The sequence below is a fragment of the Drosophila teissieri genome, chromosome X (assembly GCF_016746235.2).
Source record: "Drosophila teissieri strain GT53w chromosome X, Prin_Dtei_1.1, whole genome shotgun sequence".
NCBI lineage: Eukaryota > Metazoa > Arthropoda > Insecta > Diptera > Drosophilidae > Drosophila > Drosophila teissieri.
The window spans coordinates 11,800,254-11,826,225 of NC_053034.1; the positions used below are offsets into that span (position 1 = coordinate 11,800,254).

Sequence of the window (25,972 nt, forward strand, 5' to 3'; positions counted from 1 at the left end):
GTTGATGCCAATGCGCCGCCTGTATAAAGAAATAATTGATTATTGCCTACTATTTGTCAGTTAACTATTTCCTTTGTTGTATATATGACTTTCTATTGGGATTTTAAAGGGGTCAATATGTAATACTAATATCTAATATGTATGCAATATGTAATTTCTAACAATACATTTTCGTGAGCATGTTAACAACATCAAATTTGGTGGGAAATTTTTTTTCCCGCCCGAAAAGTGTGGCCAGTTGGAAGCGTGGCAAAATCGATAGTATCGCTCCACTTAATAGTGACATCTCTACCTTGCGGTCCGCATTTTTACTTAATTTTCGCGTTTTTAGCAAATTAAACCACCAAAATGTCGAAGGCCCATCCCCCAGAGCTGAAAAAGTAAGTGAACCCAAGGTTAAAAATGATAGCTCTCCATTAATGCGAATAACAATAATAATTCCAGATACATGGACAAGCGCATGATGCTGAAACTGAACGGCGGACGCGCGGTGACCGGCATTTTGCGAGGATTCGATCCCTTCATGAATGTGGTCCTGGACGACACGGTGGAGGAGTGCAAGGACAACACGAAGAACAACATCGGCATGGTGGTAAGATGCACAGCAATCCACCTCTGATTAAAGGACCCGACTCATTAGTTTTTCCCCCTCTGCCAGGTTATCCGCGGCAACAGCATCGTCATGGTAGAAGCTCTGGACAGGGTCTAGCACCCGCCTCGGAACCAGATCTCCTCGAGCATCGTTAGCCGTAGTGTCTAGTCTTAAGGCTCCGTAACATTCATGCGCTGTACCCCGTCAGAAGAAACACAAACTCTTAAATAAATTAAACCAAGGACTCAATATTCATATTTTTTTGGACATATTATTTAAATTGGACATATTTAACAAGATAGCGTACTTAAAGCTTTACTGCATGACATCGCCACTAGGAAATGTATATTCCAAGCAATGTCAACCAGTTTTAGAGATTTTTGATTTCCTAATCAATTTGGATGCCCAAGATTCTATACAACAGCTCTCTCAACTTACCTTCAACTAATCTGTATTCCGCATTCGATGAACTTTTTTAATTTGTACTGTATTGAATCAAATATTTGGCTATTGGTAGCTTACTAGTTAAACGATTTTAGCCATTTCTTTAAAAATATGCTTTATTCTGGTAGATCGACTTTATTTCAAGGTTTAAGTGTACCCACCTTGAAATTTCCTTAGTCTTCTGACAATCCAAGACGTTTCGGGTCTTATATATCATAGGCATACATTTTTAAAAGAAACGTACCCTCAAACATCTGTGTATGTTCCACAAAAACGGAATACTTTAAATACATGACGACTGAATTTTGATAAACTAAGCTGTTGCACATGAGCAGTACGTATAGATTAAAAATGTTTAATTCTGTAAGGCAGGCAAGCACACTAACACTAGATTGCTAATGAATCGAGGTGCCTACTGAAGGCAGAGTCCCAACTCAACATGGAAGCCACTTACTCATGTGATGAACGTTATAGCTCGGAAATAGTATATTTTATGGGCAATATTGAGCCAACTATCAAAATAGATATGTAGCTGATATGGTAGGGACACCACATTGTTCTCCGCACATGCATATTACTAATATGAACAGCTTCCTCAGATTAAATGATCGCCCCTTTTTTGCATCATTTTAGCTAAGAGCTATTCCCCTGATTGCACAGACCGCATAAAAAAATGTTTCTAGCATCCTTAGAACGCTTGTTTCGTAGACTTTTACAAATTGTGGTTGGTTTTATTTTCTCATCTCTCTCGTGCAAACAAAAAGCGCTTACAATAGAAGTCTAAAATATGTTTTTAGAATTCGAAGGGGCGCAGTGTGATTACTTGGAAATAACAAGGGGCCCGGTCTGCTTAGCGGCATCGCGCTGCTTGAACACGATCTGGTTTGCAATACGGTCCAAATCCCGCTGTCCAATGGAGCTCAGTTTGCGACCACCATCCGGGTGCTTCTCGACCAAACGGGCGTGCTCCAAGGCCTGCAGAGCCTTGCGGGCAGCACCGTCGGCGGCGCGGCAGAAGTGCGAGGGGTGGACACCGTTGCGCTTGCGTCCGCCGTAGATCTTGGTGATGGAACCGACTCCAGCGGGACTGCGGTGGTACAGGTGGCGCAGGATCGAGGCGCAACGCACGTAGAACCAGTCGGGATCGTAGGGCGCCAGCTCCTTGAATTTGGCGGTCTTGACGATGTCCATCTGGTCGGGCACCTTCAACTTGCCAGTCCTATATGGTTTTTTCGTTTTCGGGTGATAAACAAATGGATTGTGAGGTTATGTGGTGGAAATATACTTCATGTTAAATACTCACTTCTTCAAGAAGACGGCGACCGCCTTGGTAACCGCGTGCTGGTCAATATCCTTCACTGTGACGCCTGGCATCTGCGGGGAGAACGGGAAAAACAAATGGTAATCTTTTAAAATGCTGCCAAAAACACGTTGTCGCGATTTCCACGATTCTCTCTCTCACACACACACTCCCTCTCTTTCTCTCGAACACACACATGCAGGGGCACAACAAAAAATTGCCAGTCGGAGTTTTAACCCGTAAAAATCACTCGTTTCGTGTTTACGGCCTCCCCATTGTGTTATTTGCAACCTGGCGTAGGCTCTTTCATTTAATTTCACCCATTCAAAACATAAAAAAAAAAGATAATTCACTTGAAAAGAATTCGTGCACAACCTTTCTCGTTAAAGTCAACCGGAAAAAAGAACAAGGCGCGTGAAGTTGGCTGCGGTTAATAGAGCTGGGCCAGTCACTGGCGTTAGTATCGATTAATCGAATATCTGTGGAGCGAACTATCAAGGTTTCGATTAATGACACTCTGGGCAATGTATGTAATTAATTTACAGATATTTTTATAATATAAATAAACCAATATAAAAACCAAGATAATATAGATTCATTGCCATTTCAAGACCTTGTTTAAATTAGCATGTTCGTATGATTATATTTTCAATTTCTTTAAGAAATTCAATATTTAGATATTTACCTGTGATTTTATCGTTCTATGTTGGTAGCTAAATTTTGTATTTTAGTAGTAGTCAATTGATATGACTATCAACGAAGGTAGTTTGAGAGAATATCGAATAACGAAAGACCTATCGATCACGCAAGCAATCGATATTTTCGCAGCACCAGTGCCAGTTGAAGCGCCACCTGTTGGCCTTGGTATTTTCTAGTATTTTCATCGGCGACTTGCTACTCCGATACTTCACCGTCGATATGTAAACACAATTGCCATCTCTACCAGCACCGAGCCGAAATAAAATAAGTGCAACGCGCAGCGTCTAATTGAAACCAAATTGATCGATTTGGCCGCGGCCCAAACTGGACATTCGCAATTTGGGCGGTCAGCCGCCCCCGTCCCGTCCCGCCCCCCCGCGCGTTTCCCCCGCTGCCGACGGACAGCACGTCGGTGTGACGCACATCGGTGTGTGCGCGTGTGTGTGTGGAGCGCCTTGTTATTGTTGTTGTAGCGCTTGCTACGTTCGCCGTTCGCAGTGCGCTGGTGTGCGTGCGCTTGTGTGAGTGTGTGCGCAGAGAGGTATCGTTGGAATTAACAAAAAAAAAAAGAAGAAGGAAAAAGCAACAAGATTGGGGCACACAAAAACACACAACTCAAAAGCCGAGAAACAAAGCCTACCTTCAACACCCCCCATCCGCAAGAATCGCCTTTTTGGCCAGGTTTTTTTGGCCACAAGTGTTGACACAACTGTTGCATGCCAAGCGGACTCGGCCAATAATCCCTGTCCCCTTGTTTACCCAACAAACATCCTGCATCCTGGTCAACCTGCTCATCCTGGTCATCGTGATCGGTGCGATTCCACTGCCACACGAAGGTAGAGTAGCCGAGTAGCATTTTCCGGGAATTGATAGCACACCTGTCTGCTGTGTAGGAAACGCACCTGGGAACGCCCGGGTGCTCGGCTGCGTCCGCATGTGGCGTTGGCGGCACTCCACCAAAAGAAGCCAGCGCCAAGTGCCCAATCCCCATTCCCATCCCCAACCACGTCCCCATCCGTATTCGAATCGCATTCAGTGGCAGCAGTTAGCCAGAAATCCAACGAAACGCTCGTGACCTCATCGCCAGAACAGCAAACAGCAAACAGCTAGCGCTTGACGCGTGCCTCCTCATTACCATTAGCATTCCCAGCATAGACAGACGGCCAACTCCTGGCAGGTAAATATATATACATATAAATATATGTGTGCCTAGAAGAGAATTCTGTTAAACTGTTCGCTTTCAGTTGCAGCACCGGAGCAGCAGTTAACCACCAGGAAGCAGTAGCTGGAGCAGCAGTATCAGCTTGTTATCTTGCATTTGCATGCCAGCTGGACGAGAACCTGTGACCAAGCAGCGCAGCATGGATGTGGAACGACGGCGCCGGTGAGTGCTCGAGATGGCGGCCCAAAAGCGACTGCGCCACTCAATTAATTGTCACCTGAATGGCAGCCCCAGTAGCAGTAGCAGTAGCAGCAGCAGCAGCAGCAATAGTAGAAGTAGAAGTAGAGGTAGAAGTAGAAGTGGCAGTAGCCATCGCACAGATACGTGCGGTTTTTACAGACAGATTTGTGATTTGTTCAACTGGCCAAGCAGCCAAGCGGCCAAGCGGCCAGCTAAGCAGCTAACCAGCCAGTTAGCACAATTCAGCGCAAGCCAAACGGACCTGGCCAAAACAAATCAAAAAGTAATACACCGCTGGCAAACACCTTCCATATCTCATGTTCAAAGCGACAGCGCGGCAATCAAATTGACAAGCGAGTGAACAAAACGGGGGGCGACTTTATAATAAATTTGCCATTTTCGCATTAAAATTTGTAACCAAACCAAAAGCCAAAACGAAAAGCGAACTGAAACGAACGCACAGTGGCTGATGCCGCCGTTTGTCAGTTGCAGGCGTCGCGTTGCATCGGCTGCATCGTTTTGGGCCAAAAAGGTTGTCAGCACACCACCCCCTTCCTCAGTCGGTTAGATAGCATCCCGCCGGTTTCTCCCATTGGACAGTAGACGGTATAGGGCATGTGGACATGGCTAATGCCCGCCGCCCTCCATTCGTGCGAGCCGGAACGGTACGTTGCTCTCCACGCTCCTAGCTCCTAGCTTCCAGCTTCATCCAGCTCACATCCCACAGCTCCCAGTTGTCCTGGTTCGCTTGCAGCATTCCGAATTCCAAAAATTCAACCTGCCATTGCCTAGCCATTTCGCAGCGTCGACTATGCATATAAATTCTTAAATTTTATTACCCATCCACTCGGTATCTGTTGTAAGCAGTCATAAGCGCAAACGTAAAGGTATTTGCGTACTAACAACGGCCAATTGCGAATTGCGAATTGCCAATTGCAATGCGCATTTGGTCATAAAAGCCAAACAGTTCCTTTGTGTTCCCTGGGCAAAAAGAAGAACAAATAATTAATTAGAATTAATAAGGTGTGAAGAGATTCTGCAACGCAGATGCAGATGATCTACCTCTGTGTGTAGAGTCGAATGTGAAGCGTTCAATTTGTAAACTGGATGAAAAAAGAAAAAAGAGGCAGATCGAATTTGGCGACGTTGTATAAATTAAGTTGAAAATTATATTGTCTATAGGTGACGATAATGTTGTCGTCGTCGTCGTCGTCGTCGTTGGTTATTATGTATTATTATTGCTATTGCTGTTGCTATTGTTGTTGGTTGTTGTTGTTGTTGTTGTCAATAATGTTGTTCATAATTATGTTGTTGTTGCCATTGCCGCTTTGGCCAAATCGAAATCAACAGCGGCAACGAAAATTCATCGCAGCATTTTTGAAAATTCCACTTTCCCAAGTTGTTTGCTTTTGCGCTTGCCGTGTGTGCCGCGTGTGTGTGTGTGGTGTGTGTATGGTGTGTGTGCTGCTATTACCCGCTGCTTGAACGTTTTGTTTTTGGCTTTTCTGTCATGCCGTAAGTGGCGATGATGAAATCACAACAATTCAAACACCTTTTAGTATCAATTTTTAGCGCCGACTGTCATCGCAGTTTGCCTGCGCCTGCGCCTGAGCTTGAGCCTTAGCCTGAGTCTAGCTGGCTTCGAGATTCGATTCCCAATCGCTGACAGACTGGCTCCTCCTCCGACATCTCGGGTGTTTTGTTTTTATAATTGCATATAAATCTCTTGGTTTCTGTGGGCCAACCCACATGGGCAGGGAGCGAGCTGTCGGTCGGGGATTAGCTTTTATTTTAGCCGGAAAATGAGCAGAAAATACCTTTAAATTCGCAATTATCTAACCACCCGCCAAGCCCCATTTAATTGTTCTGTTCTTTGCCGAATAAGTAGTTTAATTTGCCGAGAAATTCCACTTCGAAGAGCGCTTTTCCCATGGTCTAGTAATCTCGTATGCAAATACCTATTTGTTGTAATTAAAACTCAGTTCTTTCTCTATATTTGCATTTGCATGATTTTATTTTCGATGATTAATGTATTTCCCAAGTAGCCGTAGCCTTCACCGCAATGAACTTTACCTTTTTGTTTACATTTAAAGTAAATATGCGATTTTCATATGTTATCTTCTTAATATTAAATATACAGAGAGAAACAGTTGATGAATCACAACACAATGCTTTTTTTGTAACAATACACACACTTACTGATAAAATACATTAGCGTACTATGTTTTTTTACTATACTATAGTTACAGGAATTTCCCATTCATAAAAATGCATAAATTAAATGCTTTGTTGATAAATATGTACGTATAAATGAAAGTCATTGTGACTGAATTAAATGTATTTCAATTCAGTCAGAGTACCTCCATTCAAGTGATAGATTTCCCATTTAACCCATTTAATATTCCACGAAATCTTAGTAAATTTGCTTTTTATATCAGTTCTAACGCACCGCAAGATAATTATCGGCTTGATTTCGCCTTGTCCACTTTGCCTTTCATATCTGTGTACACAAGTCTAGTTTCCAAGGGGTGTCCATCCCGCGGTAGCTGGTTGGTAGACGGTTGCATTCGGAGGAGGGAGAGAAGCCCCATGGTGCTCATCATCGTGGCAGCTCCAACTGCTCAAGTGAGCCGTATCAACTGCAAGTTGCTGTCAGTGGCCCGCACATGGCTGGCATTCCTTGCATTGCATATTCCATTTTATCAGAGTCAACAGAGCGCTGGGTGATAAAGTCAAGTCCTCCTCCTCCTGCTACTACTCCTACTCCGCCTGTACTTTGGAGTCGCCGAACGTCCGAGTAGGCAGCACTAGGCACTTTGCCAGGTTATCAATGGAGGCTAGTGTTTCCATTGCGATAACGCCTTCATCTGTATCCGGCCATGTGCCGCCCATTTGTCTGCCGCTGAAGTCACCCGATTGGGACAAATCTCCGGGGCATTCGGTGTCCGCTCCTCCACTGACTCACCGCCACTTCAATTCCCAGATCTGAAACCCTGTCTCTGTTTTTTGTTTACACTGTCAATGTGCAGACACTTGCGGTCAATGTGATAGCACATACGCTGCTGTCGAAGTGCTTAGCTTATTCAATAAATTGTTCAGAAATCATACACACTAGAATTGGCATAATGCAGAAGAAATTCTGGGAAATACTATGCCCCCCATTGAATGGTTCAACTCCCTGCCATAACAATGAGACCAGCACACATTTATGTTTATTTCCAATCCATGGCCACTTAAATTCGTTGAATCGGGAATAATAACAAATCTTAAATCTAGAAACGATGTGCAAACCTATTAATGCCATTACTTGGACCGCAGCTGTAGTCTTGGGGTTGGGGTGTACCCGGAAAGTGGTGTTTACACGTCCATGAGTAATCTGCGCACTTTCCCTCATAGTTCTTGCTCGTTTTTCAGTTTCGTTTCGTTTCGTTTCGTATCATCTTATTTGATTTGTTCCTTTTTTGTTTGTTTATGCGAGCGATTTGCATGACGACCAACGGAAGAACAGTTGAACAATCAAACACTCACACAGTGCAAACAGCGAACGAATCGCAGATGATTAATCCGCATTTTGGAACACCTCTAATTTCCCATTTCCCTTCCTTGATTTCCTTTTTCCAGGGCGAATACGCTCGAGCGCGAGATGCGCGATCCGACCAGCATCTGCAATGTGGACTGCCTGCTGGACACGGTGTCGGCGTTGGTCAGCGATTGTGACCACGATTCCCTGAGGCGGCTTAAGAACATCGAGCAGTATGCGGCCAAATGTGAGTGCTTTCCATCGATTTTTAAATCGTATCCATGAAAAATCATTGTTCTTGCCTTGCAGACAAACCATTGGCCATGCAGATCAATCAGCTGCGCATGAACGTCGAGGATTTCCACTTCATCAAACTCATCGGCGCCGGCGCCTTTGGAGAGGTGCAGCTGGTGCGGCACAAGTCATCCAGCCAGGTGTACGCCATGAAGCGGCTGTCCAAATTCGAGATGATGAAGCGACCGGACTCCGCGTTCTTCTGGGAGGAGCGACACATCATGGCGCACGCCAACTCCGAATGGATCGTCCAGCTGCACTTTGCCTTTCAGGTGAGCTGGCTCCTCGGTGTTCTACGTGGTTTAACTTTGATTTGAAAGGGAAATCAACCAACTTATAGATATACATGTTATTAAAGATTAGCTTTAGGTTACTCGCTTGTTAGAGAGATAGATACCCATGCTGTTCCCGTCAGTCAGTTTGTTTAGCCTGACAGGCGTTGCTTTTTACTTTCGTTGCTTTTTAATCGTAATCACTTTTACCTGGCTACCCAACAATACGCACCAAACTGCCAAACAAAACGAGCCGCCAACAAACCGCGAAATAACCGAGTAATAATAATAATCGAACGCAAACAATAATCATGCACAATTTGATAAAGAGCCGTGCCCTCTTCGAGATCTTAAAGAAGCCATTGCCGCCAAACTATTTTAATGATGACGGCGATAAAGAGAATTCAGAAGATGATACCAGCAATCTAAGTGCCAGTGCCAAAGAATTTGTGCCGCGCTCCAAGAAGGAAGAGAGTTCCGATGATGATGAGTCTGCTGTGGATTTGACCGAAATAAAGAAACGGTTCGAGATTCTGGATGCGCAGAAAACGAATGCTGCTGGTGCGGACAAAGTCGATATGGATGAAATTAAGAAAATGTTCGAGGACCTGGATAAGGAAAAGTCGTCGGCTATGGTGCTGCCATGGAAAGGATTCCCCAGGAGATACGAGAGACGTAAGGGAGCTGATGATCGTCTATTTGGTATGCTTTAATTACTTTCTCCTTTAGCTGCTCTCAGTGCCCAGGTGGTTCTGATCGATGATTCGGACTACGTGCTTGTTCCTCGCAACAAGGGAAAGAAAATGTCACTGCAGGAGAAGCTATTTATGAAAAACTCAGCCGATTACATGGAAAATGAAGATCACGAAAATATTGATCCATATTCTTCCGAAGCCCTACCGCAATATCCGAACTACCATGAGAAGTCATTGCTGGCCAGGGAGAGGCGTCGTGAGCAGGATAGAAAGGTGGCTCTGGAAGCCCTGAAATTGGTCGAACAAAGACGCATGAGGGGTCCTTTGGTGCCCTCTTCGGATCCAGGCAAGGAGAATGTCGGTGGGGCCCAGCCGGTTGTGCATCTGTCACGATCGCCCATTAGGTTTTCACTGGAGGATCGTATTAAAGTGGATCGTTTGCGGGCCGCCAAGAAGGAGCGGATCGAGTATGCTCTTTTGGAAATTGCGAATGAAAAGAAGTTGGCGAAGTCGATGCACTTGCTGCAGGAGCAGAGAAAGCGTGCAGTCAACCGCTGTATCAGCACACTAAAAGAACCCGAAAATACGGAGGCTGGGGCTTCGGTGGCCACGGTGGCAACGGTGGCAACCAAAAGATTTATACCCACCGCCAAGGAGTGGGACGAGCAACGTCGAATCAAGTTTGTGAAACCGGAAAAGAATGACGTGATCCCGGTGGCTCCTAAGAATCCAGTGGCCACGATGACCGCCAATAGATATATACCCACCTGCAAGGAATGGGACGAACAGCGTCGGGCCAAGCACAAGGCTAAGATGGACACCGTAAAGGAAAATATTCCAGCAATAACCAAGTTGCCTTTGAGGGAATCCAATGGCGTCTATGGCACCACTGGCATGTCTTCGGTGTTTGTGAAGAAGGTTGATCCTGGCACCACGGCCAAACCACCGTGCCCACTGCCAACTAAAGAACTCGCGGCGGAGAAACGCAAAGGAAATATCACTCATTTCCAAACGATTATTAATTGGGCAAATCGTAAAACTTTTAAAGCTCCGAAAATGGCAATTGCTATCACTCAGCAGATGGAGAGTCAGCAAATAGCAGATCAACGGGAAGATCGTCCAATGAAGAAAGCAAGCGTGCAACGTTATAGTATTGAGGAATTGCTGAAGCTGGAACCGCAACCCGAAGATCTTGAAGATCCCAATATCAAGGCGTTCAGTAGTCTTGGAATCGTGTGCAATCGTGTGAATCGTTGGAATCGTGTGCAATTGATCTAATGACCACAACTCTTTACAACTTATTAGGCTTTTATTTGTGTTGATTTGTATTCGATGAGGTTCAGTTTCTATTTCAATTTTCATTTTCATTTTACTTTGAATTATGTCATTCTAGATAAAAAAATAAATTGTTAGCCCAATCTGAAATTGGAAATACTTGCTTTTCTTTCAAAGAAACCACCAATTTATATATTGTTTAAGTAGCTATTTTCGTATATTAAGAATAGATAACTAATTAATTAACCTGACTGACTAATCATAAAATCCTTCTTCACAGGATGCCAAATACCTATACATGGTGATGGACTTCATGCCCGGCGGCGACATAGTCTCGCTGATGGGTGACTACGACATCCCAGAGAAGTGGGCCATCTTCTACACGATGGAGGTGGTGCTCGCGCTGGACACCATTCACAACATGGGCTTCGTGCATCGGGACGTCAAGCCGGACAACATGCTCCTGGACAGTTACGGCCACCTGAAACTGGCCGACTTTGGCACCTGTATGCGAATGGGCGCCAACGGCCAGGTGGTGTCCAGCAATGCGGTGGGCACGCCGGACTACATCAGCCCGGAGGTGCTGCAGTCGCAGGGCGTGGACAACGAGTATGGACGTGAGTGCGACTGGTGGTCGGTGGGCATCTTCCTCTACGAGATGCTGTTCGGCGAGACTCCCTTCTACGCCGACTCGCTGGTGGGCACCTACGGCAAGATCATGGACCACAAGAACTCGCTCAGCTTTCCACCCGAGGTGGAGATTAGCGAGCAGGCCAAGGCCCTGATCCGCGCCTTTCTCACGGACCGAACGCAACGCTTGGGACGCTACGGCATCGAGGACATCAAGGCGCATCCATTTTTCCGCAATGACACCTGGTCCTTCGACAACATTCGCGAGAGTGTGCCGCCTGTGGTGCCCGAACTCTCCTCCGACGATGATACGCGGAATTTCGAGGACATTGAGCGGGACGAGAAACCGGAGGAAGTGTTTCCCATACCCAAGGGCTTCGATGGCAATCACCTGCCCTTCATCGGCTTCACGTACACGGGCGACTATCAGCTGCTGTCCAGCGACACCGTGGATGCGGAGTCCAAGGAGACCAATGTGGCCAACAGCGGGGCGGCCAGCAATAATCACGGCCACGGGCACAATCACCGCCATCGGCCGTCGAACTCCAACGAGCTGAAGCGCCTGGAGGCGCTGCTCGAGCGGGAGCGCGGCCGGTCGGAAGCTTTGGAGCAGCAGGACGCTGGCCTGCGGCAGCAGATAGAGCTGATAACAAAGCGCGAGGCGGAGCTGCAGCGGATTGCCTCAGAGTACGAGAAGGATCTGGCTTTGCGGCAGCACAACTACAAGGTGGCCATGCAGAAGGTGGAGCAGGAGATCGAGCTGCGCAAGAAGACGGAGGCACTGCTCGTGGAGACGCAGCGCAATCTGGAAAACGAGCAAAAGACGCGGGCCCGCGACCTCAACATCAACGACAAGGTGGTCTCACTGGAAAAGCAGCTGCTTGAGATGGAGCAGAGCTACAAAACCGAGACGGAGCACACTCAGAAGCTGAAGAAGCACAATGCCGAGCTGGACTTCACGGTCAAGTCGCAGGAGGAGAAGGTGCGCGACATGGTCGACATGATCGACACGCTCCAAAAGCATAAGGAGGAGCTGGGCCAGGAGAATGCCGAACTGCAGGCGCTGGTGGTGCAGGAGAAGAATCTGCGATCGCAGCTCAAGGAGATGCACAAGGAGGCCGAGAACAAGATGCAGACGCTGATCAACGACATCGAACGCACGCTGAGTCGCGAACAAAAGGCCCAAGAGGACAACCGGGCGTTGCTTGAGAAGATCAGCGATTTGGAGAAGGCCCATGCCGGCCTCGACTTCGAACTGAAGGCGGCCCAGGGTCGCTACCAGCAGGAGGTCAAGGCCCACCAAGAGACCGAGAAGTCGCGCCTCGTCTCCCGCGAGGAGGCCAATCTGCAGGAGGTAAAGGCACTGCAGTCCAAGCTCAACGAGGAGAAGTCCGCTCGCATCAAGGCCGACCAGCATTCTCAGGAAAAAGAGCGTCAGCTGAGCATGTTGTCCGTGGACTATCGTCAGATTCAGCTACGCCTCCAGAAGCTCGAGGGCGAGTGCCGTCAGGAGTCGGAGAAGGTGGCCGCTCTTCAGTCGCAGCTCGACCAGGAGCACAGCAAGCGCAATGCCTTGCTCTCAGAACTCAGTCTGCACAGCTCTGAGGTGGCCCATCTGCGATCCCGCGAAAACCAGCTACAGAAGGAACTGTCCACCCAGCGCGAGGCAAAGCGACGCTTCGAGGAGGACCTCACCCAGCTGAAGAGCACGCATCACGAGGCGCTGGCCAATAACCGTGAGCTTCAGGCCCAACTCGAGGCGGAGCAGTGTTTCTCGCGGCTATACAAGACACAGGCAAACGAGAATCGCGAAGAGAGCGCTGAGCGGCTATCGAAGATCGAGGATCTTGAGGAGGAACGCGTCTCACTGAAGCACCAGGTGCAGGTGGCCGTTGCCCGCGCAGACTCAGAGGCTTTGGCCCGCTCCATTGCCGAAGAGACTGTGGCGGATCTCGAAAAGGAGAAGACTATCAAGGAGCTCGAGCTGAAGGACTTCGTCATGAAGCACCGCAACGAGATCAACGTCAAGGAGGCGGCCTTAGCCACGCTCAAGGAGGCCGAAAACGAACTGCACAAGAAGCTGGGCCAGAAGGGAGCCGAGTACGAGGATCTCGTCCAGCAGCACAAGAAGCAGCAGGAGGAGCTCACGCTGGTGAGGAGCAGCAAGGACGAAGAGATCAACAAGCTGCTGGATAAGTGCAAGAACGAAGTCCTTCTCAAACAGGTGGCAGTGAACAAGTTGGCTGAGGTGATGAACCGTCGCGACTCGGACTTGCCCAGTAAGTTACATTCGCACACTCTGCCTGCCTTGGCTAATCCCTTTACCAAACCTCTATTCCGCAGAACAAAAGAACAAGGCGCGCTCCACCGCCGAGCTGCGCAAGAAGGAGAAGGAGATGCGCCGGCTGCAGCAGGAACTGTCGCAGGAGCGCGACAAGTTCAATCAGTTGCTGCTCAAGCACCAGGACCTACAGCAGCTGTGCGCCGAGGAGCAGCAGCACAAGCAGAAGATGATCATGGAGATCGACTGCAAGGCCACCGAGATCGAGCATCTGCAGAGCAAGCTCAACGAGACGGCGTCGCTCTCATCGGCGGACAACGATCCCGAGGATAGCCAGGTGAGCATTATTGCCAGCGCCCTGCAGCCACATAGAACACTCACACAGAACTCACACCACACACACGCTCTCCCACTCCTCCCGGACCTCTCTAGCACTCCTCTCTGCTCTCCCTCACACAGGACTCGGTCTTCGAGGGCTGGCTGAGTGTGCCCAACAAGCAGAACCGGCGACGTGGCCACGGCTGGAAGCGGCAGTACGTCATTGTGTCGTCGCGCAAGATCATCTTCTACAACTCGGACATTGACAAGCACAACACCACGGATGCCGTGCTCATCCTGGACCTGAGGTGCGTATTCTAAATACTTATAAATAATATGCATTTCATTGTTGTTGTTTCCTTTAAACCTGCAGCAAGGTGTACCACGTTCGTAGCGTCACTCAGGGCGATGTCATACGCGCCGATGCCAAAGAGATTCCACGCATCTTCCAGCTGCTGTACGCCGGCGAGGGCGCCTCCCACCGTCCCGATGAGCAGAGCCAGTTGGATGTGAGCGTGCTGCATGGTAATAGCAACGAGGAGCGCCCGGGCACCATTGTCCACAAAGGTAAGCTAACACGTTTTCGGTACAATGACACTTCATGTGACTAAACCTATTTCAATTGGATAGGTCACGAGTTCGTCCACATCACCTACCACATGCCCACGGCCTGCGAGGTGTGCCCGAAGCCTTTGTGGCACATGTTCAAGCCGCCGGCGGCTTACGAATGCAAGAGGTCAGTAACACCACCTCTACATATATCATCTAATTGGATTGCTTCTGTTTGCCATTTTGCGTTGATAATGTATGATTGTGTATGATTCCAGATGCCGCAACAAGATACACAAGGAGCATGTGGACAAGCACGACCCGCTGGCGCCCTGCAAGCTGAATCACGATCCGCGCAGCGCCCGAGACATGCTGCTGCTGGCCGCCACGCCCGAGGAGCAGTCGCAGTGGGTGGCGCGCCTGCTGAAGCGTATCCAAAAGAGTGGATACAAGGCCAACTCGTCCAACAACAACAGCACCGATGGCAGCAAGATATCGCCCAGGTAAACCAGAACCAGAACCAGAAATAGAACCAGACCCACACCCAGGCCCAGGACCAAGACCCTTGACGTTGCCGGGGAGTCAGCAGCAGTCAGAGTGTTTCCGAATCCTAAACCAATCCTACTAACTGATCTAAATTGTGTCAATCCCATGGCTTTTGTGTTTCCCCGTATCTGTATTTGTGTGTCTCTAATCTCGATTGGTATTTCTTTCTCTCTCTCCCTCTCACTGTCGCTGCTAACCACCATTATGACCATCCATATCATCCAACCTCATCACCATTCATTCATCATCATCATCGCCTGAACCGAATTGGCAGCCAATCGACGCGCTCCTCCTACAAGCCGTATGCGGTTAATGTTCAACGCTCCGCCACGCTGCCAGCAAATTCGTCGCTGAAATGAACGCCCAACGATCCGATGCGATCCCAGATCCCAGATGCCAGATCGCAGGCGTGGCAATGCAGCTAGAGCCGGGAGCCGCGACTCTCCAGCCCCAACGAAACTAGCGCTATGCAAACTGATACTGATATAGAGAGAAAAAGAAAGAGAGAGCAACTGCAACTGCAACTGCAACTGCAACTTGAATGGCAACTGCAACTACTATCTTAAATATACGCTCTAAACATACATGCTAAAGTAATCTACAAAAATATTTTTTGAGTAATTTACAAGCTAAACTAAACTACAACTAAACTAAAACTAAACCTAATACTAAAACTAAAACTGTATCTTAAAGAACATGTAAAGCCAATGCAACTCGTTTAACGCTTACCTAACATCAAACTGGATGGTGAGAAAACCTATAGCGAAAGTGGCAACGTCAAGCGGGTCAGATAAACCATGGATATTTCGCATCGTTGTACTTTATATACTATATTAATATATATATAAATATAAATACGGCTTGCAATTGTATTCTGTCACCTGACAACGCGCCCTGCACAACGACGAAAGCTGTACTTAGTTAAGTGAATCCATGTCGCAGAAAGGGAGATGAAGTTCGAAGAAGTTGTTTCCTCCATCATCTCCCTTCTCTTTACATATTGATGCCTTGTAAGAACTCCATTTTTTATACATATATATATATATACATACCTGTTGTTGTTGAGTAGCGAATCCGATTGGCCAAACGTTGTTCGTAGTTGTAAACTGAAAACTGAAAAACTGAAACCGAGCTATACAATACATTCGTAGAGACATAGAGAGCATATCCTGTAAGCCACATGCCAGCTAACACAACAAACGAATCGAGCAACCAAGAAACCAGCACTAAGTTAAAGCCACTTTACAAAGCCTTAGCTTGTATTCCATTTAATGAGCACTCTTTTTTTTTTACATAAATAATGTAGTTTTACGTGTACCAGATGGAACTAATCGCGCGATATCGATTAAAGCGAGTATCAATCAGTTACTTAAATAGAAAACGCGAAAGCAACTAAATATACTGTCCTGTTTCAGTTTCCAGTTCCGATCCAAATTGGTCTACGAAGAGCATTTAAATTTGCGGTTTTTAAACATTTTGCCTTTGAGGCAAATGGAAAGTAAAACTCAGAAATCTTATGCAATGTTATGTTACCGACAGGAAGCGGAAATGGAAACGAAACGGAATCGAGGGTTTCTAGCCATGGACAGAGCGAAACATGAATCGAAAGTAAACTAATCTAAACTAAACTAAATTAAAGTCCAGTACAGTAAAGTAAAGTACAGTACAGTACACCTAACTATACAAAACGAGAGAAGCGGCACAGAGTTGTGTGTAAAAGGCTACGTCTAAGTATTAAATATCCAATATGTTCTAGTTGTAAGCTAAGCAAATTATTTATTTATATCATTGTTCGATGGCGCCATCTAGCGTTCGACAACAGAAACGGCAGCAGCTTAGCACTCTACAATTTGTATGATTTGTATTCCATTAATGTTGATTTTACTAATGATTTCGAACCCGTTTTGAGTTTTGTAATTTGAGAAGTAGTGGTAGTAGTAGTAGTTTGTTTTACAGAGTACAGAGTGTACAGAGTGAGAGGCGCCAGCGGATTGCATTTAAAAGTAACGATAATAGCGATATTTCGGAATTGATGGGCCTTCATTGAACATCGGTAGTCGGTTATTGTTCATCGCTAATCGTCTATCGATCGCCGTAAAGTTCGAACTTTGATATGGAAATCGAAGCGCTGCTTTCATTTTTACTTTGTATTTTATTTGCACTATTATTATGATGATCATTCGTATTACGTTTATGTTTAATTGTACTCTCTAGTTTAACCACGTTTGTAATTGCATTTGTCCTCGAACCTTCAAATCGACTGGCATCCAAATGGAATTGCAAGCGTCAAGAAAATAAAACTATAATGTGTATAAAATCAGTATTCATTTGTTTTCTGTTCATCTATGTTGCGTTTTTTTTTATTATGGTTTGGTTTGGTTATCCCCACATAAGTATGTATATAAGTATTTCTACCCCTATATTATTATTATAGATCTTCTGGAGCAGCATACTCGTATAAGAGCCAACGATGAGACTGTTCTACTGCATTAGAGAGTACGGGATGATCCACAGGAATCGCAAGCAATTAATGAAAATAAAATCATCTTGTTGTATGTACCTTTAACTAGACTAGAGCTAAGCCCAAAACGAAAAGTCTGATCAAAAGCAAACTAAAGTTATTCGGTTCATGAAAACTTGCATAAAACTGCCTTTATTTCTTTGGGTTCGTATCTGTATCTTTATCTGTATCCGTAGCTGAATCTCGAATCTCCATGTGGCGGCATTAATCTGGCCCCTAAATACGTGATGGGCATGGAAATATGCCGGAATCAGTGGGTCCATTAGCTCCATTTGCATCGTTATTTGCATTTGGATTGGATCTTAATGGAACTGGGATGGAAATGGCGGCCATTGTCCCATTGCGTATATATATTTCTTTTTTTTTTTTTTTTATCAATATTTCTGGTTTATGCTCTGCAGCATTGCGTTGTATCTGGCATATCAGCCATCAATGTACATATGTTTAACTCGCTTATGTGTTATAACATTTATTTTGCCATTTTGGCTGACATTTTGTAGTTCAAGGTGAGTTGGCCAGACGGCTTCAGAGCTTAATTAGTATGTCCCACCGAGCCAAGTGCCGCCAAAAAATCAACACCTGGCCGCAGAACATCTGCAAGAGTTCAAATCGCTTTGATCGTTAGCTGATTGGATGGATGGATGGATGGATGGATGGATAGTCGTCGGATGGTTGGATGGTTGGGTGTGGAAGATTAATTAGCGCCCATCAGCTTTGTCACCCATTAAACATATGCAGCCATCACCCTTCAGACACCGCCCCTGTACCTGCCCCCTGCCCCCTGTGTCCCCCGCACCACCCCTGACCAATCAGTTCAAGGCCGCGACGAACCCACTAAATATGCATAAATATTTCTGGCTTTATCAGCTTTTACGGCATTTTAATTTGGTGCCATTCCATACCTTGAATTGGTTCAGGGCCCCCAGACTTGCAGATGGATTTCGGTCGGATGCGGTGGCCATTGAATCGAGATTCTGAGATTGAAAGCTATGTATATCCATTAAAATGCTGTTATTTTACGTTTTAAGTTACTAGGCTTTTTCCATTATGTTCTTCAGAAAGATGCTATTGGGAATCAGAGTGCAAACCAACTCATTATGTTTCCTAGGGTATTGGCATTTCGTTGATAACTGACTCGTCTGCTCACTTACTTGATTTTTGATTTTTTGATTTTTGATTTTTGTGTGTTCCATTGGCTGATTTTTGGAACGCGAACTAAGAGATTTACATGCGGGACAGATGTGCCCTGTGCTGGCTGCTTTCGGGGATCGGGGGATGGGTATTGCGATCGGGATTTACCAGATCGGCAAAGAGCCAAAACAACAATTGGCCTAAAATCAATAAATTAATTAATAAAATATACAAATTGCGAATGCTGAGTCGGCTCCACTCCACTCCACTTCACTCCGCTCAACTCAACGCAGTTCAGCTCGGATTGGATTGGCTTGACTTAACTTGGCTGGGATTGGAGTGGAGTGGAGTGGATTGGGTTCGAAAAACCTGTCATAACCAGAGCCCAGGCCCGTGACAAATTGGCTCCGAAAAACCAGAAGTGCTCCTGCCAGCATAGATCGACCATCGAGGCGCTTGGGCACACCGCGAAAAAACCAGGATTTACATTTTTAATATCAGTTTGGCGTGTAAATAATCTTAAATTATACGGGCATCGTAAGCAGCTTAAATTTAATCAATGATGTCACTTAGGGCGCATATGTATTTCTATTGTCAGTGGAAATATTTAGGGAATATTTGAAATAAGTCGGCATAAATGAATTAAACATTATTAAAGACGTCTTCTGCTCACATCCACAAAAAAAGTGGGGTAAGAAAACTTTATAAGTTCCTAAATTACTTGTGGTGTCATCAACTTATATGTATTGATAAATATTTATTAGATATATTCTTTGTAGCCCAATTTCATGTTAAGGCTAAGAAAGTCCTGAAGAATGCACCTTAGTAATGTGATACAATTGCAGATTAAAGTAAATAGATCATATGCCAAAAATAAAGTTCTGATGAATTCAAGTGGCTTACTTGGATACACTGGCTAGAATCAGCAGTTTCGTACCACATTTTCTTGCCGTGCAAGAGCAGAGCTTTGAGCGCAGGCGGCGCTGGAAGTGGAGGGGCGAAGTCGCTGGCAGAGGCGGAGGAGGAGGAGGAGGTGGAGGAGGAGGCGGTGGCCACGGGTTGGAGGTGCAGGCGGTTTGGCTAGGGCGGTCTGAACCTGTTGCGCGGCCGCTGCCGCCGCCGCCGTCGAAGTCTCCGTCGCTGCCACAAAATATTGGATGGCCGTAGGTTAACTGTGTGCACACGGCATAAGTAACGTTCAGTCTGCCTCTAGAAGTCGATCGTGATCGTGGCCAGTCAGTACCGCTCGCTAGCAGAGAAGCCGAGACCCTCGCCCCCCTCCCAACTCAGATAATCCAATATAAATACACAAGTGTTTTTTTTCTAGTTTAAGTTTAAGACGCGCGCGTTTCGAGTTCTTTTTGTTGTTGGTCCACGCCAAAGCCCACGCATTGAAAAACACGCAAAAGCAACACACACACATCACGACAAAATGAAGTACTTCAACATGTGAGTGATCCATAAATATAGAACCCATTATTGTATGTTTTTTTCAAAATATTATAATGTGACCGAGGAGAAGAGAACATTTTTTTTTCAAGTGATTGACATCAAATTAAACAGGACATTAATTGGAAGACAATTACGTTATTTACCCATAGATACCCATAGTTAAAATTTCAACTTTTTAGAAACAAATATTAAGGATATTTTAATCGAGCCACATTGAGCTTCATTTGCATGATAAACTTCTTGCATTTCTCTGGTATAATTAATTGTCGCAATTGCAACTTAGTTGCCAAGCGTCGAAATGAATTGGCAATCGCCGCGGTTGCATGCAGCACGTTGACATGCAACCTTTATGGGGCACGAACACAGGCAGGCAGGCATGTTAGCTCGTCTTAATGCCAATTTGAACTTTAACACGCCGTGGCTCCAAACTGGAACTGAGCTCAGCTCCATTGCTGTGGCTGAAATGCCAAAGTTTGGTCATGACGATGATCACCATTATCACCATCGTGGCGATGATGACGATATGTGTTGAAGCTGATGAAGTTGTCACGGGATGTGAGGCTGGCATTTTGCCGGCAAAGAAATGGCAAAAGTTAAAGCTTCAGATCGCAAACGGTGATCGCGGCGGGGGGGCTGCTCCACGTTTCAAGGTCGCCGCCAACTGAAGTGGCTCCTCTTTTTTTTGAGCTGGATGTGCAGCGCGTTTCAGTCCCCTGGCGGATCAGCACTTTCCTGGACTTTTCGCAGCTGCAGCAAATTAAGTATATTGGATTAATTACTGCGGTTGTCTGATAAATTAACGGTTGCATTTTTAATGCGAGCTGACAGACAGACCGCATATCTGCATGCATTTATCGTCGCATAAATGCAATACCACTCGAATCGGGTGTGTGTAACATATACGAGTATGTGCACAGTCACAGTCACATATATGTGTTAAACGCTGCGTTGTATGCATGGAATTAATCACCCGAGATCGAATTCGAGATCGAGATGGAGCTGGAGATGGAAATGGTGAGGAGAGTGGAGAGTGGAGTGTGGAGGCGCCAGGCAGACGGCTAAATCCGGATTTTCCGTTCCATTTCCCCTTCATGCGTATTATGCAATACATTTTAAATAAATAAATAAAAGAAAATACACAGCGATGCCTGCGATGCCTTCAACATTCAAGATTCAAGGACTTTCGAGTCGCAAATTGGCGGCAGTGTGGTGTGTGTGTGTGTGAGTGTGAGTAATATATGCTGCACTTCATAGGCCACAGCGAATTCAATGCGAGACAAAAAACGTAAACACCACTGTGGGCCAAATCAAAAGACTTAGGCAGCGAACTCACTCGATCGATTTGGCATGCAGCCAGCAGTAGTGTAAAAACACGTACCAAAGCAACCAAAACACGTACTTGGCCAACTAACAACGACACAATGCACCGTTATTGAACCCACTTGCCATAAGCCACTCGTGGTGCTGGCTCTTTTCGCCTTAATTTCGAACAGCTCACCAAGCCAACCCCCACTCCATCCAATTTAACTGGCTTGCTGACTTCAACTTGATCCAACGCGGCAGCAATAAAAGCAGTTACAATCAAATTGAATTCGAATTTGAATCCGATTCGGTGTCGAATGTGCACGTTTGGCCTGTAATAAGTGCCTACACATCCACACATCTACATATATGGCCCATATGGGGCCAAGGGGGCAAGGGGGCAAAGGTGCATGCGGGGAGTGGACGCGTAATGAGGGCTCTCGGGCAATTAGAAAACGTGCATGGATTAACTGGGGCAGGTGCCGCCTTTCGTTTGGAAACTTCGAGCTGCAGCTCAAGATCAACACTTTCGAGAACTCCAATGAGCGCTTTTAAACATAAAAAAACAGTTTATTGTTTTTTTATTTAACCAAAAAAACCGGAATGCATAATTCAAGCAAAGCTACTTCCGCTTCTTAAAGTTTAAAGACAAACCATCATTTTTATGCTGCATAAATTGCTTTTAACTGTGGAAGTTCTTTCATATCCGCAGTAGGCCCAATGACATCAGTCCATTAAGTCGAACAACAAAAAGACAACAAAATAAGTAGCATAAGCCAACAGTGCAAAAAAATAAAAGAAAAACAGAAGGTAGAAACCAAACAAAAGCGAAATGAAATGAAATAAATTAAGAGTCAAGCCAATTTGTTGACCAAGCTCTTTAAAAAAGAGGATGATAATGATGCCGTTGATGAGGCTGCATTAAATAAGTGGTTCCGCCTGAGCCACAAAATTCTCGCCAACGCAATGCTTATCATAAATTCGCAACTAATGTCGGCTTATATAACCAACTGCCGGCTGGCACTAAAGACGATTTACAAACAAGCCCACGGCTAGAAATGTGCCCCGTCTACCGGTGAAGCTCCGTACCTGTAACCATGTGCCTACCCATCAACCTGTCCACCCAACGGAATGGTTGTGGGTGTGGATCGTGTGCATCGTCTGCGGCCTGCCATTCTTCCCGTTGGCCAATCCGATGGTGAACCGGTTGCTAGATGCTTAAGCCCAGTCCCTAGCCAAATGTCATGCCCAGGCTGTTGGGAAAACCCACCGCTTGGGGACATTTAATTTGGGAACTGTATTTTCCCAATTTAGTCATTGAGTTGGCCATTCAAAGAAAGAAGCTGTATTTCATATAAAAAGTGAACTATGAGCAACAAAGTAAAACATTTTCCGTGAAGACAAACTTTTACGTTGCATTCGGTGAGGAGATCTTTTACTGAGGGGCCCAACCCCCTTAAAAAATTTCTGGCCACGCCCCTGGGCACAACTAAAGTTTGGAGTCGCTGGGATGTTGGAGATGCCAGGCACGCACCCACAAGTGGGGCCCACGCCTTTCACCTTTGCCAGTTGCATAACTGGCGCTTAACTGGGCCATCCATAGCCACATCCACATCCACATATCCACATGCAAAGCCGTCCGTCCAATCAGCTGACCCCATAAGCAAATAAATCCCAATGGGGGAAATGCAGCATGCTCGAATGCAAAGTAAGCGAGCAATACAATAATCGAATATAAATAATGAAAATGAACAACGGTGCTGTGTGTTGGCTAAAAATAAAACTTGGCTTGCACATTTTACCGTTATTAGCCAACTGTGAGCAGTGTGAGCGCGCGCACTTAAATATATTCTGGCGTGGTGCTGGCTGCCAACTGGTTTCCCACTCGGGTTGCCGTTGACTGCCTTTTGCATAAGCACCTGTTTCCTTTGGCCACTCACTCACCCACCGCAACGCCCTCCACAGCCACAGCCACCCTCCCCTCCCCTCTCCCCTTCCGCTGCGCCTCTGGCCACCCCCTCTCCAGCAACAACAACAACAAAGCACTCGACTCTAGCGTTGCCTAGGAAAGAATTTCAAAACGAGTTCGCTGCCTAAGTCTTTTGTTTTGCATAAAATATGAGCAATTGACTTGACTCACTGAAGCCGCCGCCACTGAAGCCGTCGCCAGCGGCAAAGAGGAATAAAAAGTAGTTAACTAAAGCAAGAAATAAAGAAAAAAAAGAAAAGACACAGAAACAGAAACAACCGAAACGGAGCAACATTCATTCGCATTCGAATTTGGCATTAAGGCGAAATCCATATCCAAATCGAAATCGAAAGTGAACAAACCCGTTTGCCTGACCTTTACACATTAATATTTGTTAGCACATCTCCGTCCTCCGTCGGCAAGCGACATAAAATATACAAAAGCACTAGCAAATCTTACAGGAAACCCGAATGGCATTCAAAAGGCGACTACTTTTAATTTAAAGTTTAATAATTAGTAACTATTAGCCTGTTCAATTCCAACTGCTAGCGACCTTTAGAGGTTACCCACTGCCCATATGCTGTTCACATTTCATTTTATAATAGTTTAATATAGGTACTATTTTAGTAAATCTGAGCAGTATAGGTAAACTTAGCTGCGATTTGATTGAACATCTCTGTTTTAGATCCTCACTGTGCTAAATATATTATAATTTCATGTTTCCTATTCGGTTAATTATCATATTCTTCTTGTGTCATTCGCAATGTTTCTCCTAGCCCATATTCACTGTATATGTAGGGGCGGGCACATATTTATGTACACAATATTTACGACTTCAGGTTCTGTATTGAATAACCCGTCCAACCAGACCTGTCCGATCGCCCAAGAGTTGTGTTCGAGCTGGAAGTCACGGGGATTAGATGCGTGGTTGGGCAACCTTGCCCGGGGATTCACCAGAAGCTATTCCATCACTGCACGCAGTCCAAATGATCCGTTTCATATCCGATTATAAGTCGTGCAGTACATTGCACTTTCTTACGAAGCTCCCACAGCGTCTTGAAAAATCAAGTTTTTCCAGTAAATTCTGGTAATTAATGAAACATTGTTCGTATAAACGACCACTTGGTTTTTTACGCAAATAATTCAGAATTGATTTGAGTAAAATTTGTATATTTAAACGCTTAATCAATGCTACAAATAGGCGCTTGAAATGAAATCCGAATGTTATTTAAAGCCATGTGGAACTGGTAACTGACTAATAGTACACAGATGAATGGACAGTTGGATTTTCTAAGAAACCTTCAGAATATTAATTCAAACATACGGAAGTCTGTTTTTTGACTTTTTAACCATGTGGAAATTAATTCAGTAATTAAAAAGTGCTCTACTTTTCGCAAATGGATTTTATTAAGCTTTTTTGGTGTAGAAATTTAAATATTCAAATATATATATATATATATTTAATATAACCTATTTATTTATATTAATTTATGTGCTTGTTTTCTTCCACTAGCTGCCTGCTCTTCATCGTCTGCGCCCTGTGCTACGGAGTGGTGTCCGCCCAGGAGGAGGGTGGTCCCGCCGTGTCGCCGGCGAAGAGGATCGCCGCCCTGCGCCGTCCGGTCGGCAAGGCGGCCAAGGTGACCACCACGACGACACCGGCTCCAGCACCGGCTGATGCCGGCGGCGAGGGCGAGGAGTACGACGAGGAGGCCGGCGAGCATGGCGATCATGGCGAGGAGGGCGACGAGGCGGCCTTTGCCAGCTCCACCACCACCACCACCACGGAGGCGCCCAAGAAGGTCGGCCCGGTGATCCGGCCGTTCCGCTCCAACGATGACTTCCTCAACTCGCTGAAGCGCCGCCAGGCGAACGCGAAGAAGCACCGCGCCGAGAAGCCACCCAGCCCGAGCAAGCCGGCCAAGAAGAGCGACGAGTCCAACTCCGGCGAGCAGGAGGAGCAGGCATCCGCGCCAGCACCCGCCCCAGCAGCCAGTCCCGCCAAGGGTTACAAGGGCAACTCAGCATGTAAGTTAACTTACTTACTTATTGAATTAGAATGAATAACCATCTCCTTAACTATCCCTAGTGAGCCGTCGCAAGCTGTCGAAGCCCGCCAAGGCGACGCCCGTGGAGGCGGTGGAGGATGCCGCCGCCGAGGAATCGGAGCAGCAGCAGAAGGAGGAGACGAAGCCCAAGCGCCCCATCGGTCGTTTGGCCCTGCGGAAGCGCAACTAAGCGGGGGGATTTGATTATCAATGAGTTCCAACTCCTATTCTTTACAAATCCCAGTGCCTACCGCCCTCCCCCCGCACCACTTACATTTCCCTCTACCCATCGAATCATATGGCTAGCTATGTGGCAGCCCGATCTGCCCTTTAGTTCTTAGTTCGCAATTGATTTTTCGTGTATGTAATATATTTGTAATCTTATGTTGTAAACAAAAACACACGCACACACACACACACACACACACACAACACTCACTCAATCACGCCCACCACAACCACCACCACCAAGACCACGCCCACTATCCAGAGCCAGTCCCATCCTCCATGCAAGTGATAAATACGCATGTATATTTCGCGAATATATGTGCGAGTATTTACGCGGGCACAATTATGTATTCTTCACAACCATCAATCAAACAATCAATCAACCAGTAATAAAAACAACAAAATCAGAAACATGCATTTTTCAATTAGTTTCTAATAGCAATAAAAATGTAGAAATACCCATTTGTTGGCAGGATGTGTGCCATGTGTCATATAGAAGCTATA

The 25,972-nt window shown here is 46.0% G+C and overlaps 5 protein-coding genes across 8 annotated transcripts; 4 read left to right on the forward strand and 1 right to left on the reverse strand.

Annotated features, from left to right (window-relative positions):
- The first annotated feature begins 239 nt into the window (after positions 1-239).
- On the forward strand, positions 240-843 carry LOC122624672 (probable small nuclear ribonucleoprotein G). The gene is made up of 3 exons (XM_043804342.1): positions 240-380; positions 445-592; positions 659-843. Exons 1-3 carry the CDS (start codon positions 349-351, stop codon positions 707-709), a joined length of 231 nt encoding a protein of 76 aa, XP_043660277.1. The 5' UTR covers positions 240-348; the 3' UTR covers positions 710-843.
- Positions 844-1,741: 898 nt separating this feature from the next.
- Positions 1,742-2,796, reverse strand: LOC122625168 (40S ribosomal protein S19a). Its single transcript, XM_043805120.1, has 3 exons — positions 2,712-2,796; positions 2,340-2,410; positions 1,742-2,255 (listed from the first exon to the last, which is right to left on the reverse strand). Exons 2-3 carry the CDS (start codon positions 2,408-2,410, stop codon positions 1,856-1,858), a joined length of 471 nt encoding a protein of 156 aa, XP_043661055.1. The 5' UTR covers positions 2,712-2,796; the 3' UTR covers positions 1,742-1,855.
- A 452-nt stretch (positions 2,797-3,248) lies between these two features.
- Positions 3,249-17,399, forward strand: LOC122625166 (rho-associated protein kinase 1). 4 transcript variants are annotated; one of them, XM_043805115.1, is made up of 12 exons: positions 3,250-3,871; positions 3,929-4,212; positions 4,280-4,419; positions 8,059-8,204; positions 8,267-8,523; positions 10,774-13,402; positions 13,467-13,741; positions 13,837-14,030; positions 14,096-14,289; positions 14,353-14,458; positions 14,550-14,774; positions 15,092-17,138. In XM_043805115.1, exons 3-12 carry the CDS (start codon positions 4,358-4,360, stop codon positions 15,174-15,176), a joined length of 4,173 nt encoding a protein of 1,390 aa, XP_043661050.1. In that variant the 5' UTR covers positions 3,250-3,871; positions 3,929-4,212; positions 4,280-4,357; the 3' UTR covers positions 15,177-17,138. The 4 variants fall into 4 exon arrangements, with proteins under 4 accessions (XP_043661052.1, XP_043661050.1, XP_043661049.1 ...); XM_043805117.1 differs by lacking the exon at positions 15,092-17,138 and adding an exon at positions 17,252-17,399 and having other exon boundaries at positions 3,249-4,212; XM_043805114.1 differs by having other exon boundaries at positions 3,250-4,212.
- On the forward strand, positions 8,668-10,629 carry LOC122625167. Its single transcript, XM_043805119.1, has 2 exons — positions 8,668-9,198; positions 9,253-10,629. Exons 1-2 carry the CDS (start codon positions 8,835-8,837, stop codon positions 10,494-10,496), a joined length of 1,608 nt encoding a protein of 535 aa, XP_043661054.1. The 5' UTR covers positions 8,668-8,834; the 3' UTR covers positions 10,497-10,629.
- Positions 17,400-19,710: 2,311 nt separating the features above from the next.
- On the forward strand, positions 19,711-25,859 carry LOC122624603 (nucleolar protein dao-5). Its single transcript, XM_043804243.1, has 3 exons — positions 19,711-19,918; positions 24,706-25,220; positions 25,282-25,859. The coding sequence occupies exons 1-3, from the start codon at positions 19,902-19,904 to the stop codon at positions 25,428-25,430; spliced, it is 681 nt and encodes a 226-aa protein (XP_043660178.1). The 5' UTR covers positions 19,711-19,901; the 3' UTR covers positions 25,431-25,859.
- The last annotated feature ends 113 nt before the right edge of the window (positions 25,860-25,972 follow it).